Source organism: Orcinus orca, chromosome 4, assembly GCF_937001465.1.
Source record: "Orcinus orca chromosome 4, mOrcOrc1.1, whole genome shotgun sequence".
Lineage (NCBI taxonomy): Eukaryota > Metazoa > Chordata > Mammalia > Artiodactyla > Delphinidae > Orcinus > Orcinus orca.
The window spans coordinates 132,987,603-133,003,687 of NC_064562.1; the positions used below are offsets into that span (position 1 = coordinate 132,987,603).

Genomic DNA, 16,085 nt, shown 5'->3' on the forward strand with positions numbered 1-16,085 from the left:
TCAAAACAGAAGAAATGACATGTTCAAAAGCACGTGGTCAGGAGAAACTGTCACATATTGGAAGGATACAGCTAGTTTGTTATATACAAGGCTGGAATGCATACCTGGAAATTGTGAGATGATGGTTAGAGGATAGAGAGAAGCCAAATCATGATGAAACTTTTATGCTATTTTTAAATCCTAAAAAGTAAATGGAAAGGCATCTAAGGACAAGGAGAGTAGCGTACTCCAGTTTGCATTTAGAAAGGACTCTTTGGTGGCAGTGTAGGGGGTGAATTTGGAGCAGTGGGAGAAAAATTATTTAGATGAATAATAGCCTAGGAGAGAAAAGATGAGGGTATAAACTAAGGCAGTATCAATGTCAAGAAAGAAGATTTGAGAGATTATAAGAATGTGTGGACAGTGGAGTCACTTTCTGTGACAGATGTGCACAGTGAGGGAAAAGGAGAAAGCTGGGGGTGGCCGTATTTGGGTATTACATAAGTGGATTCACCATTTACCAAATGGAGGAATATAGGAAGAAGGGACAAATTTTGGGGGTGAGAGAGGATGGCAAATTTATTTTTGGATTTGTTTGGTTTGTCATCTAGGTAAGTAGATTAGTTAGGAACAAATGTCTGGAATGCAGGAAAGATTATGTATTGGTAGCCATCAACATATATGGGAATTGAATGCGGTAGACATGGACAACATCATGCAGGAAAATGGGAGATTTCAGGGAAAAAAAAATAGACAAAGGAAGAAACATGGGGTTTGCTGACTAAAAGAGATGAGCTAAGAGTAGAGAGAAGGAGCAACTTTGGAAAAGAATGAGGAGTAGCTGGAAAGTATGAGAAAATACAGGAGAGGGAGTTAGTTAGCACACGGAAACTGGGAAAATGGAGAGCTTCAAAAAGAAAAGTGATCACAGATTAAGCAGAATAAGGATTAAAAAGTCCAAGTTTGGTTTAGCAGTTAGTAAGTCATTAGTGACCTAGTAAAAGCAGTATTAGAGAAACATTAGAATAGAGGGAACATTAGAATAGAAGCAAGATTGAGGTAGAACTGAAGTGTTTAGACGTAAAGGGTCATGATGTTTGTAACTTACTCTCAAATGGTTCAGAAAAAAAAGTGGGGTAAAGTGTTAATAATAGGTGAATCTGAGTAAAGGATATGCAGGTAGGTATTTCTTTCAACTTCTCTGAACTTTATGAAATTATCTTCAAATTAAAAGTTTTTCAAAAAAGGTTACAGTAGAATAAAAAGTAAATAAGAGAAGTAAATAAGTGCACATGTCTGTCAAAACCCTTGCTGTGAATAGTAAAGAAGCCCTACCTAAAGGAGAAAAATGAAACCAAGAGCTTAGTTTTGCATTTATGTTACAGAGGGTAAGGAACTAATGATGTACAGAGGGTGAGAAAGGTGTGAAGATAAGAATAGACCAGAACAGTAATTAATGGAGTAAGATCTCTGGAGGTAGAGTGAGAATGGAACTTCAAAGGAAAGCTTTGAATTAAGGGAGTAGTAGTTTTTCTGTAATGGGAGAGATAAAGGTGAGTGTTGGTACCATTCAGTGTGTATTGTGTTAGATGAGTCAGTTGAAGGAGTTCATACCTAATGGACTCTTTTCTCTATGGAGTAAGGTTATCTACTGAATAAATATGTGTTTGGATATTTATAGATTGTAAATAACAAATCACAAAGGAATTATTAGGTCTTTCAAAAAACTTTTGCCATTTACTTTGGGGTCTGTAATACTTGGCTTAATCTCAGTTAATCATAGAAGTCAGGGTTAGTTGAAGCTGAGAATCTTGATCTTGCAAATGACAAGGAAGAGTGAAAGAAGTTAATCAAGCAGTGGTCAGAAAAATCTGTTAATTCCCTTAATTCTTATTGTAAAAAAATCTGTACCTCCATTATGTTAAGTGAAATATACTACGCTTAATGTTGTTAAATCCTAAAATTAGTAAATGAAAAAAATTTTACTGGAAGAGTTTATTTGTATACGTAAGTTTATTTCCTCTAAGATGTTTTTTGCAAACTTCAGAGTATATTCATTTAGAGAGTATATCTGAAGAATGAGGTACTTTTCACGGTTGGTTTTGTTTCTGTGCATACTAAATTTATTTTCTCTAAGAGTTTCATAGACCATTGAGAGGCACTTGCTGTGGCCCAGCACCACCAAATGTTTATATGTTTTTTAAAACCATAAACTTCCAGTATTGAAATTTAATTTGTAGCAAAATAGCATTATTTGCTCTTTCTTTAAATTATAATCCCAGTGAGGAAAGAAGTTACTGACTCTTGCCTTTTTATTTTGTATCATCCCCAAGTTTAGTATCTGATAGGGTAGATTATTACATATTAAAGTATCTCTCTGTTCCTTTTGGCATGTAGTAAATTTAGCCAGAAATATTTATATAGTTAAAGTTTTGTGATTTTTTTCTAAAATATTCAAATTTTGCTTAACTGTCTTTTTATAGTAAATCAGGTCATTGATTAGGTTATTGCTCTTGAATGTTTAGACTTTGTAATTGCAGTATTATTATTATAGTCTGAAATCTTCCGATACAACAAGAATGAGGATTACAGTGTCTAGACTAGCAGTTTGGTTTTCTTGCTATGTAAGTCTGTTTTAAATCTAGGTCACCTTTTCAGATTAAGTATATATATTTTGATTTCTTGACTATTGGGCTTTAGGTTTTTTGTATACAGTACCAAAATTAGCATTATTAATTAAAGCATCTTGCCTTGATGTTGAAGTATTTTCTGTGCCAAGTGTTAAAATCTGACTTAGATTTGCAAAGAACCTGAAGCCAAAATTCCCAGTAAAGACACATGGATGTCTATGTCAGCAGAAGAGAAAAATAACACATCTATTTTTAAGTTAGTTGGAATTCTGAAGTCAAACCACTTGGTTGAATGCCTGCCATAGTGATATTAAAATTTCAAACATATTTATAAAACCTCTGCTGCCTCCTGCTGCCCATTGCATGGATACTTTAATAAAAGTAAAGAAATCTTTAAGAATTAAGTATTTAATTTTTTTTGTATTTGTGAATATTAAACTTGAAGTTCTGGATAAGTTAAGAAGTAAATAAACATTCCAAAGTTAAAATCACAGTGGGTGGGAAATTATAATGTAACTTTAACTTACAAATTTTTCAGACTTTAAAGGTTGAAAAATAATCAAGATTCCTTCTGATATTACTTTTTTTTTTCTTTAGTCATAAAGTAGCTGTCAAAGAGAGAGGCTTAGTTTTTTTTTTTAACAACCATTTTTTAAACTGAGGTATAATTAATTTATAATGTATTAGTTTCAGGGGTACAGCAAAGTGATTCAGTTATACATGTATATATATATTCTTTTTCAGATTCTTTTCCATTATAGGTTATTACAAGATACTGAGTAGAGTTCCCTGTGCTGTACAGCAGGTCCTCATTGTTTATCTATTTCACGTATAGTAGTGTGTGTATGTTAATCCCAAACTCTTTAATTTACTTCCCTCCCCCACCCTCTTCTTTCCCCTTTGGCAACCATAAGTTTGTTTTCTATGTCTGTGAGTCTGTCTGTTTTGTAAATAAGTTCATTTGTATCATTGTTTTAGATTGCACATACAAGTGATATTATATGATATTTGTTTTTGTCTGTCTGACGTACTTCACTTAAGAGGGAGGCTTAGTTTTTGAGACTCAGGCAGTGTGTCAAGGTTACAGGGTCATGAGACTCTCTGTGATATATTATATTGCCTTTTATTTCTGAGACTTTATTAGTATGGCACTTGGTAGATATAGAAATAGTTGGCGGAGGGGAAGGTAAGAAGAATTTGTCTCAGTTTATACTTATTTTGTCTTGGATCAGTGAGTTAGAAATATGGTGGACAGTGTGGAGGTGATTTAAAAGAAGAAAAAACAGTGTTTTTCATTTTTATTGGGAGCTGCCATTTACTGTGTGAGCAGTATGGCATATAGGGTATTAATTTCTCATGTATATTACATTACCCTTTTTTGGAAATTACTTCTAAGATTTAACTTGCAGAGCCATATAATAACCAATATAGATTTTTTAAATAGGGTAATATTTAGATGTTATGATCAACTATAGGTTCCAGTTGAATTTTGAGTGACAGGGTAGTTTTAAAAAATGTACCTAGAACATCAATTTAGAGATAAAAAGGCATCTAAGATAAAGTTATCTATTGTTTAAAAAATAAAAGTTGCTTTTTTAATAACTTGATTTTGTTTTCTTTGCAATCTTTGGTTCACAGATTTGGTGTACAGTAGACTAGAAGCATGAGAATGAGAGGAAACTGAAATAAATTAACATGATGAAAAGGTCAACTAAAAATAAGGGAAAATACAGAAAAATTTACTGGAATTGTACAGAAGTATAGGGAATGAATTGAATATTCAAGCTAATGCCATATATTTTGGTATCTTCTGTGGGCATCAGCATGTTAAAGTATATCCTGTTATTTGATGTTCATACTAATGGCGTAGTTTCATCAGAAGGAGATTCTGTATAATGATCTTGTGTTTTAGGCATACATGAAAGAGAGCCTGCAGGTAGTAGAAAGAGCACTGGCTTTGCAGTTAATCCTGGGTTTGTTTGAGTGTTGCCACTTAACCACCTATATGGCATCGGTTAGGACACTTCATTTCCCTAAATCTCAATTCCTTGGTTATAAAAAGGGAAGTTTTACAGAATAGTTGTGACTCAGATTTTAAAAAGACACCTATTTGCAATTAACTGGAACGGTTGTTTACAAAAGGTATTGAGGACCTCAAACAGCTTTTATTGCTATATCTATTAAGATTCGCTGTATTAGGCATTAAACCTGAAAATCTTAAATATTTTATTTATTCATTTAAAGAATGAATAAATCCTTTACTCACGCATGATTTTGAAACATCCATGTATCCTCATTTGGAAAATATTGGTTTGCTAAATTATGCAAGTCTTCCAAATGTTGATACATTTCTTTTCTTTTCTTTCTTTTTTTTTTTGGTAACATTGTACCTGCAGTGCTTCTTGTTTAAAACTTTTTTTTTTGAATTTTTGAATTTTATTTTATTTATTTCTTTATATAGCAGGTTCTTATTAGTCATCAGTTTTATACACGTCAATCCCAATCGCCCAATTCAGCACACCACCATCCCCACCCCCCCACGGCTTTCCCCATTTGGTGTCTATACATTTGTTCTCTACATCTGTGTCTCAACTTATGCCCTGCAAACCGGTTCATCTGCACCATTTTTCTAGGTTCCACATACATGCGTTAATATACGATATTTGTTTTTCTCTTTCTGACTTACTTCACTCTGTATAACAGTCTCTAGATTCATCCACATCTCTACAAATGACCCAATTTCGTTCCTTTTTATGGCTGAGTAATATTCCATTGTATATATGTATTACATCTTCTTTATCCATTCGTCTGTCGATGGGCATTTAGGTTGCTTCCATGACCTGGCTATTATTGTAAATAGTGCTGCAATGAACATTGGGGTGCATGTGTCTTTTTGAATTATGGTTTTCTCTGGGTATATGCCCCATAGTGGGATTGCTGGATCATATAGTAATTCTATTTTTAGTTTTTTAAGGAATCTCCATACTGTTCTCCATAGTGGCTGTATCAATTTACATTCCCACCAACAGTGCAAGAAGGTTCCCTTTTCTCCACACCCTCTCCAGCATTTGTTGTTTGTAGATTTTCTGATGATGCCCATTCGAACTGGTGTGAGGTGATACCTCATTGTGGTTTTGATTTGCATTTCTCTCATAATTAGTGATGTTGAGTGGCTTTTCATGTGCTTCTTGGCCATCTGTATGTCTTCTTTAGAGAAATGTCTATTTAGGTCTTCTGCCCATTTTTGGATTGGGTTGTTTGTTTCTTTAACATTGAGCTGCATGAGCTGTTTATATATTTTGGAGATTAATCCTTTCTCCATTAATTCGTTTGCAAATATCTTATCCCATTCTGAGGGTTGTCTTTTCATCTTGTTTATGGTTTCCTTTGTTGTGCAAAGCTTTTAAGTTTCATTAGGTCCCATTTGTTTATTTTTGTTTTTATTTCCTCTACTCTAGGAGGTGGATCAAAAAAGATCTTGCTGTGATTCATGTCAAAGAGTGTTCTTCCTATGTTTTCCTCTAAGAGTTTTATAGTGTTCCGTCTTACATTTAGGTCTCTAATCCATTTTGAGTTTATTTTTGTGTGTGGTGTTAAGGAGTGTTCTAATTTCATTCTTTTACATGTAGCTGTCCAGTTTTCCCAGCACCACTTATTGAAGATTGTCTTTTCTCCGTTGTATATCCTTGCCTCCTTTGTCATAGATTAGTTGACCATATGTGCGTGGGTTTATCTCTGGGCTTTCTATCTTGTTCCATTGATCTATGTTTCTGTTTTTGTGCCAGGACCATATTGTCTTGATTACTGTAGCTTTGTAGTACAGTCTGAAGTCAGGGAGTCTGATTCATCCCGCTCCGTTTTTTTCCCTCAAGACTGCTTTGGCTATTCGGGGTCTTTTGTGTCTCTATACAGATTTTTAAGATTTTTTGTTCTAGTTCTGTAAAAAATGCCATTGGTAATTTGGTAGGGATTGCATTGACTCTGTAGATTGCTTTGGGTAGTATAGTCATTTTCACAATATTGATTCTTCCAATCCAAGGACATGGTATATCTCTCCATCTGTTGGTATCATCTTTAATTTCTTTCATCGGTGTCTTACAGTTTTCTACATACAGGTCTTTTGTCTCCCTAGGTAGGTTTATTCCTAGGTATTTTATTCTTTTTGTTGCAATGGTAAATGAGAGTGTTTTCTTAATTTCTCTTTCAGATTTTTCATCATTAGTGTATAGGAATGCAAGAGGTTTCTGTGCATTCATTTTGTATCCTTCAACTTTACCAAATTCATTGATTAGCTCTAGTAGTTTTCTGGTGGCATCTTTAGGATTCTCTATGTATAGTATCATGTCATCTGCAAACAGTGACAGTTATACTTCTTCTTTTCCAATTTGGATTCCTTTTATTTCTTTTTCTTCTCTGATTGCCGAGGCTAGGACTTCCAAAACTATGTTGAATAATAGTGGTGAGAGTGGACATCCTTGTCTTGTTCCTGATTTAGAGGAAATGCTTTCCGTTTTCACCATTGAGAATGATGTTTGCTGTGGGTTTGTCATATGTGGCCTTCATTATGTTGACGTAGGTTCCCTCTATGCCCACTTTCTGGAGAGTTTTTATCATAAATGGGTGTTGAATTTTGTCAAAAGCTTTTTCTGCATCTGTTGAGATGATCATATGGTTTTTATTCTTCAGTTTGTTAATGTGGTGTACCACATTGATTGATTTGCGTATATTGAAGAATCCTTGCATCCCTGGGATAAATCCCACTTGATCATGGTGTATGATCCTTTTAATGTGTTGTTGGATTCTGTTTGCTAGTATTTTGTTGAGGATTTTTGCATCTATATTCATCAGTGATATTGGTCTGTAATTTTCTTTTTTTGTAGTATCTTTGTCTGGTTGTGGTATCAGGGTGATGGTGGCCTCATAGAATGAGTTTGGGAGTGTTCCTTCCTCTGCAGTTTTTTGGAAGAGTTTGAGAAGGACAGGTGTTAGCTATTCTCTAAATGTTTCATAGAATTCGCCTGTGAAGCCATCTGGTCCTGGACTTTTGTTCGTTGGAAGATTTTTAATCACAGTTTCAATTTCACTACTTGTGATTGGTCTGTTCATTTTTTATATTTCTTCCTGGTTCAGTCTTGGAAGGTTATACCTTTCTAAGAATTTGTCCATTTCTTCCAGGTTGTCCATTTTATTGGCATAGAGTTGCTTGTAGTAGTCTCTTAGGATGCTTTGTATTTCTGGGGTGTCTGTTGTAACTTCTTTTTCATTTTTAATTTTATTGATTTGAGTCCTCTCCCTCTTTTTCTTGATGAGTCTGGCTGATGGTGTATCAATTTTGTTTATCTTCTCAAAGAACCAGTTTTTAGTTTTATTTGTCTTTGCTATCGTTTTCTTCATTTCTTTTTCATTTATTTCTGATCTGATCTTTATGATTTCTTTCCTTCTGCTAACTTTGGGTTTTGTTTGTTCTTCTTTCTCTAGTTCCTTTAGGTGCAAGTTTAGATTGTTTATTTGAGATTTTTCTTGTTTCTTGAGGTAGCTTGTATAGCTATAAACTTCCCACTTAGAACTGCTTTTGCTGCATCCCGTAGGTTTTGGATCGTTGTGTTTTCATTGTTATTTGTCTCTAGGTATTTTTTGATTTCCTCTTTGATTTCTTCAGTGATCTCTTGGTTATTTAGTAACATATTGTTTAGCCTCCATGTGTTTGTGTTTTTTACGTTTTTTCCCTGTAATTCATTTCTAATCTCATAGCGTTGTGGTCAGAAAAGATGCTTGATATGATTTCAATTTTCTTAAATTTACTGAGGCTTGATTTATGACCTAAGATGTGATCTATCCTGGAGAATGTTCCGTGTGCACTTGAGGAGAAAATGTAATCTGCTGTTTTTGGATGGAATGTCCTATAAATATCAATTAAATTTATCTGGTCTATTGTGTCATTTAAAGCTTTCCTTATTTATTTTCATTTTGGATGATCTGTCCATTGGTGTAAGTGAGGTGTTAAAGTCCCCCACTATTATTGTGTTATTTTAAAGTTTATTTTATCTGATATGAGTATTGCTACTCCAGCTTTCTTTGGATTCCCATTTGCATGGAATATCTTTTTCCATCCCCTCACTTTCAGTCTGTATGTGTCCGTAGGTCTGAAGTGGGTCTCTTTTAGACAGCATATATATGGGTCTTGTTTTTGTATCCATTCAGCAAGCCTGTGTCGTTTGGTTGGATCATTCAATCCATTCACGTTTAAGGTAATTATCGATATATATGTTCCTATGACCATTTTCTTAATTGTTTTGGGTTTGTTTTTGTAGGTCCTTTTCTTCTCTTGTGTTTCCCACTTAGAGAAGTTCCTTTCGCATTTGCTGTAGAGCTGGTTTGGTGGTGCTGAATTCTCTTATCTTTTGCTTGTCTCTAAAGCTTTTGATTTCTCCATCGAATGTGAATGAGATCCTTGCCGGGTAGAGTAATCTGGGTTGTAGGTTCTTCCCTTTCATCACTTTAAGTATATCATGCCAGTCCCTTCTGGCTTGTAGAGTTTCTGCTGAGAAATCAGCTGTTAACCTTATGGGAGTTCCCTTGTATGTTATTTGTCATTTTTCCCTTGCTGCTTTCGATAATTATTCTTTGTCTTTAATTTTTGCCAATTTGATTACTATGTGTCTCGGTGTGTTTCTCCTTGGGTTTATCCTGTATGGGACTCACTGAGCTTCCTCAACTTGGGTGTCTATTTCCTTTCCCATGTTAGGGAAGTTTTCGACTATAATCTCTTTAAATATTTTCTCTGGTCCTTTCTCTCTCTCTTCTCCTCTGGGACCCCTATAATATGAATGTTGTTGCATTTAGTGTTGTCCCAGAGGTCTCTTAGGTTGTCTTCATTTCTTTTCATTCTTTTTTCTTTATTCTCTTCCGCAGCAGTGAATTCCACCATTCTGTTTTCCAGGTCATTTATCTGGATACATTTTTTTATATATCCTTTTTTTTCGGCCGTGTCACACGGCATGCGGGATCTTAGTTCCCCAACCAGGGATTGAACCCATGCCCCCTGAAGTGGGAGTGCAGAGTCTTGACCACTGGACTGCCAGGGAAGTCCCATTTTTCTCTCTCTCTATATATATATTTATTTATTTATGGCTGTGTTGGCTCTTCGTTTCTGTGTGAGGGCTTTCTCTAGTTGCGGCAAGCAGGGGCCACTCCTCATTGCGGTGTGTGGGCCTCTCACTATCGCGGCCTCTCTTGTTGCAGAGCACAGGCTCCAGACGCGCAGGCTCAGTAATTGTGGCTCACGGGGCTAGTCGCTCCGCAGCATGTGGGATCTTCCCAGACCAGGGCTCGAACCCGTTGTCCACTGCATTGGCAGGCAGATTCTCAACCACTGCACCACCAGGGAAGCCCTCTCTATATATTTTTAAAGAACAGATTTTAAAACATCACCACAGATATTATCAGGAAGTCTTTATAAGTATTGGAAAAGTACAGAACTCATGGTGGTAAATACAAATTTTCCAAAACTCTTACTTTCATCTAAAAGGTTAAATTTTATCATTGGCAATAAATACTGCCAGTTGTTTTATTCGAAGTGACAGTTTCACTTCTTTTATTTTCAAGAAAATTTCTGACACATACTCAAGTCTGAATAACTGAAGTTCGTTCATTGTCTTTTCAAGTAAAAAGGTGTTCAGTTGCAAAAATTAAATGAAATAATTATTATCAACTTCTTACAACTTGAGTAAGCAGTCAATAAATGGAAGCTAGTTAGTGGTGTGATAACATTTTATGTTATCATAATACCCTCCCACCCATTTAAATTCAGTTGATGTTCCTAATATTTCTGTGACGTTGGTAAAATAGATATCAGCATCTCATTACTTAAAGGCAGAAACCTAGACTGTAAGGTGGTATAAGTTTGTAAAGTTGGTTTTAGGAATATAAAGTTACCAACCAATAAGCTGTGAATCCAAACTTCAACTCAAGCCATCTGTCTCCAAATGTAGCGTTTTCCCACCATTTTGTCAGTAAAGAGTAAACAGGGGAAGCACAGCTCCACACGACCCATCTAGAATAACACTTTTTGGGGATTGCTGACATTTTCAAGAGATAATAAATTGAGGATAGGGGCTTCCCTGGTGGCGCAGTGGTTGAGAGTCCGCCTGCCGATGCAGGGGACTCGGGTTCGTGCCCGGTCTGGGAGGATCCCACATGCCACGGAGCGGCTGGGCCCGTGAGCCATGGCCGCTGGGCCTGCGCGTCCGGAGCCTGTGCTCCGCAACGGGAGAGGCCACAGCAGAGAGAGGCCCGTGTACCAAAAAAAAAAAAAAAAAAAAAAAAAAATTGAGGAAAGAGCCATTGATTTTGTATAAAGGGTTTAGGAAAGAGGTATTATTTGAGCTGAGGCTTGAAGAACTAGTTTTCATCTGTTAATTTGGAAGAGAATTACCTGATTATAGAAAATCTTTTGTAAATTATGGAGAAGTATAGATGGAGTAAATTCTAAAAGATCACTTAAATAATTTTTTCTCATTCCCTTCCTCAGGCTTTAGAAAAGAACTCAAGAACCTGGAAGTAGCCTATAAGTCTTATGAGTCCCACCCAGAATCATATCTACAAATAAAAAATCCTTTGATAAAAAGGTAATCCTAGCTATTTGGAATACTAAAATCTTTTAAATTAAATGCATGTATTATAGGAACTCTTTATCAGAAAGGCATACTACCTGTCACTACTCTGAAAGCAATGGGTCTAGAGCAGGGGTCCCCAAGCCCCAGGCTGCAGACTGATACTGGAACTGGGCCGCACAGCAGGAGGTGAGTGGCAGCCGAGTGAGCGAAGTTTCATCTGCTGCTCCCCATCTCTCGCATTACCGCCTGAACCACACGCTCCTTCCCAAGTCAGTGCAAAAATTGTCTTCCACGAAACTGGGCTCTGGTGCCAAAAAAGGTTGGGGACTGCTGGTCTAGAGTATTATGATGCATGTTTTATTGGGGATCATTAAAAGGATGTAAACCTTAATGATAGGGGGCCTACAAAGTACCTTGTACAATATATGATTGTTTGTTTTAAACCTCACAGCATTCTTTTGAGATGTATGGTATTTTACAAAAGAGAAAATTTGGGGCTTAGATTAAGTAATTTGGCCAAAGCAATGGAGTTGAGATTTGAATATAGCTCTTATCTACTTAGCAGAGCCTCAACTCTTTTCATCTTTGTGCTCTAATTGAATTTTATGCAATTCACATGAGAAAAATAATTTAATCATATGAAGATAAATAATTTGCAATGTGATATCATTTTTCTTCACCTTAGAAGTTAACTATTACTTAAAGGTAGTCTTTGATTAACCAAATTATTTTTAATTAGTATACTATCCTTATAGCATTATATATCAAAATTAAAGTACGTCTATTGCTATAAACTTTGGGTGGGAAGTGTTTTAGAATATTGAATTGTTTGCTAGTAACATTTTTCTTAAGTCTATGCTACATTTTATCACAATAAATGTAATTTCAGTGTTTTTAAGTTGAATTTTTTTTTTTTTTTTTTTTTGGCTGCACTGTGTGGCTTGTGGCATCTTAGTTACCCAAACAGGGATTGAACCTGCACCTGGGCAGCGCCGAGTCCTAACCACTGGACTGCCAGGGAATTCTCTGATATTTGCTTTTTTTTTTTTTTTTTTTTTTTTTGTGGTACGCGGGCCTCTCACTGTTGTGGCTTCTCCCGTTGCGGAGCGCAGGCTCAGCGGCCATGGCTCACAGGCCCAGCCACTCCGCGGCATGTGGGATCTTCCCAGACCGGGGCACGAACCCGTGTCCCCTGCACCGGCAGGCGGACTCTCAACCACTGCACCACCAGGGAAGCCCCTGAAATTTGCTTTTTTAATTATACTTCTGGTTATAAATCTGATCTTGGTAATGACGGATGTTTCTAATAAACATTTATGTATTCTGGCATAAAGATTTTGGATTCAGAGTGTAAATTGTTAATGGTTGCAAATATCTTTCCATTTTTGCTATGTTACACAAATAACGTAAGTGCTGTATTGGGAAGTTAAACTACAAATGTTTGTTTTCCCTCCAATTTTGCATATTTGTGTATGGCGTTTTAGCTTTGTTTTTGTTTTTCAGGTCACATATACGTGAAACCAATGGAAAGTTATTCCCTTCATCCAATCCACAAATACTCAAGGACCATACAGCAAGAGAGCATACCCACCAGTCAGATGAACAGAAACTTGAAAAAGCAAGTGAATGCAAATTTTCTGAGTGGCTTAATATAGAAAATTCTGAGGGAACAGGTTTGCTTTTTCACGTTGATGATAATTCTGCTTCTGCAAAGAGAGTGAACAGTAATGGAGCAGTCTCACCATCTTCATTGTGGTCTTCACACATGAGAACTGTGGGGTTGAAGCCAGGAACTGCTCCCCTCAGCCAGCAGCAAAATACGATAGAACAGTGTTACTCTGAGAACTCTCTATCCAGGGAACATCTCATTCAGTCAACCTGCAGATCTGATGGTTGTCAGATGCCAGAACTTGTTTGCCAGAATACCCCACCCCCTCTGCCACCAAAGAAATATGCTATAACCAGTGTGCCACAGTCAGAGGAAAATGATGTGCCACAGTCAGAGAAAAATGATGCTCCACCTGCTGTCAAACCAACAGAGATGTTTAAAGCTAATTCTTCTAGTCTTCCAAAGCACAGTTTAAGTACAGCTTCAGAACCAGGTTTAGAAGTGAGTACATATATGAATGATGAAAGACTTAAGGAAACATTTCAAGCAAAAGAGTATGTCGGCAACACATCAAACACCCCGTCCAGCTCTTCAGCTAATGATTTTCAGGCTGACTCGGGTACAGCTGTTGGTGCTTCTTGCCAGCCAGAAATAGACTCTAGTTCTACCTGTCCAAATGAGACAGTTTCATTAACTACCTATTTTTCAGTGGATAACTGCATGACTGATACATATAGATTGAAATACCATCAGAGGCCCAAGCTCTGTTTTCCAGAGAGCAGTGGCTTTTGTAATAATTCACTTTCTCAGAATGAAAGAGGGCTAGGGCCTGTGTTACATAGTAGTCTTGGTTCAAACTGCCCTTCCAAGCAAAGACATAAACCTGGTATACACTGTAATAGATAAATGATGAAACCGACAGGCTTTTACTTCTGAGGCCATTAACTAGGAATCAAATGACCAAACCTAGTGCTATATGAAATTAAAACCATGGCAATATTTAACTCATTAATCACTTTAACTTTCTATACAGATATTGTATTTTGTGAAGATCTACTTATTGGATATTTTGGAATTCCCTCTGAATAGTCTTGGCATGCCTCAAAAAATAGAATATCCGGGGGTATGCAGAAAGTCATTTATCATATGCTGCAGTTGAGTAAAAATGTAATTTGTCCCTTTATTTTCTGACTGGTAGACCCATAGGTATTAAACTAACCAGTACTCATATGTAGATTGGTAAACTCTGCTAACTGAAAGATAGATGATATGTAGCTTGTGTAGTCAAAGCAATATTTGCTTTGTGAGGAAGCACTTTCTAATGGGGAGCCAAAAGAGGACTTCACCCATTTGCTTTTGACTTCTGTGATAGTCTACTACATATGATCCCTTTAAGTGTCTTAAAATGTATCGACCCATGAAATTGATGGCATTTGGGGGAAAAAAGCCTTAATGATAAAACAATTTTTAAATTCTCAAGGTCAGAAGAGAAGACAGTTTTGCTCCTAGAATTTTTATCTTCAGAATATCCTTTGTTGTATGCATTCATAAACATTACTTCAGTCATGTAAGCTAAAAATACTTCACTTTAGTATATTTATTTATCTTGTTACATTTTTTCTAATTTTATATGAAATGTGAAAGGTTTTTATTTTGGTTTGGTTTACTTTGGGCTGCTAATAACCAGTGTTAGGAATTAACCTATAGTCCTCTTTTTAAGAATATCACTGTGACTGCCTAAATTTTCCCTGCTATAATATTACCTGTTTGTAGGTTGTCAGCCCATTTTAGTAATTTTCATATTCTTGAATTTGAAAATCTTTCTGGGTTTCCAGATTAAATTTTTGCCTTTCATATAGATTTAATTTTTAATGAAATGTATTAATTTGAGCATCCCTCCCTTTTTTCTAAACAAATAATTTAATTTTTACCCCACCTATTTTCATGGAGAAGTCTTTCTTTAAAAAAAAAAAAGGGGATTTTCCATTATTATGATGACCTTACAAGTGAAAATAAGTAATTGCCTTATTTCATAGTTGTCATTTAATTTTGTACTAAGCTGGTAAACTAATTGTAGTTTAGAATAGTTTTATATTGTCCACACTAGAGAATTGAGAATTTAAATTTTATATATACAACATAATTCCATAAACTAATTAGTAAATTTAATATCTTGACCAATCCCATAAATTGTTAAAATATTCCAAAATGTAAATGAATCTTATTTTCTAGGTAAGTAGAAAGTAATTGCTTGTAGAAGTCTAAGCTCAGAGTTATCAAATCTTGGCCAAATTTTGTCTTCCACCTAGAGAAGTTTTTAATAGCCTTTTCTAGCTATAACAGTAGGTGATTATTACTTTATATTCTCTTAATTTAGAAATACTTGAATATCAACTAAATAAAATTTTATCTTTTAAGAAATCTTTTTTTTTAACATAGCTTTTAGTATGGGGGGATTTGTAAATATTGTAAATTTGTAAAATTGTGTTTGAAATGTCACTGTATTTAATTACTGCTTTTATAACATTGTAAAATACTAGAAAAATGAGCTTCAAGTATTTTTAATAGCTTTCAAAAACTTTGTGTAGTTTTGTCCAGTTGAAAATGTATTATTTGAAACACTTAAACTGATTTCTGATACTTATAAATAATCTCATAGATTTGTATGGGATTCAACTCACAATTGAGTTGCAAATATCAAATAGAAACGTCCAATTTGGGCTCTTTTTAAAGTACTGTCCAGTTGAAACCTCCTGAATCATGTTATAGTACTAATAGACTAGAAACTGACCATTTGTTTTTGTTGATTCAACACTCCAAATATAGATTATGTATTTACTAATCATGCACATGTGAATTTTTTGTTTCTAGGGTGTCTATTTTTATAGATGTTTTCTTCTGGTTATAAGCTTATTATAACTTTTAAAATAACACAGCCAACGATTGTAATGTTCAAAATACTTCAGAGTATCTTTCTGTGAAGTCAGTTTCTTCTGATTCAAAATTTTGGGGGGGATAAACTGATTTTTAATTTAATATGGTTGGGACTTTTCTTTGCATTCATAAACTGTGGCTTCCTTTCACCTCTGTGAATTATATATTTTATGGGAAATGTAAGTCAATTTAAAGTTAAGGGGTGAACTTGGAATATCACTGATCAAAAAATTTATCACAGGAGACTCCTAAGAGTTCAACCCCCTCAAGGCCTAAAGGAGCGTTCCCACAGGAGTTGGCAAACTTTCTTTAAAGACC

General features: G+C 35.4%; 1 protein-coding gene across 3 annotated transcripts in view; it reads left to right on the forward strand.

Annotated features, from left to right (window-relative positions):
• Positions 1-15,869, forward strand: part of USP53 (ubiquitin specific peptidase 53) — a 64,494-nt gene extending 48,625 nt beyond the window's left edge. For all 3 annotated transcript variants that reach the window (XM_049708824.1, XM_004265085.3, XM_033419339.2), the window contains 2 exons: positions 11,140-11,236; positions 12,728-15,869. In XM_049708824.1, the coding sequence (XP_049564781.1) occupies positions 11,140-11,236; positions 12,728-13,739 (1,109 nt within the window). In that variant the 3' untranslated portion in view covers positions 13,740-15,869. The remainder of the gene's footprint in view (positions 1-11,139; positions 11,237-12,727) is intronic.
• Positions 15,870-16,085: the final 216 nt, after the last annotated feature.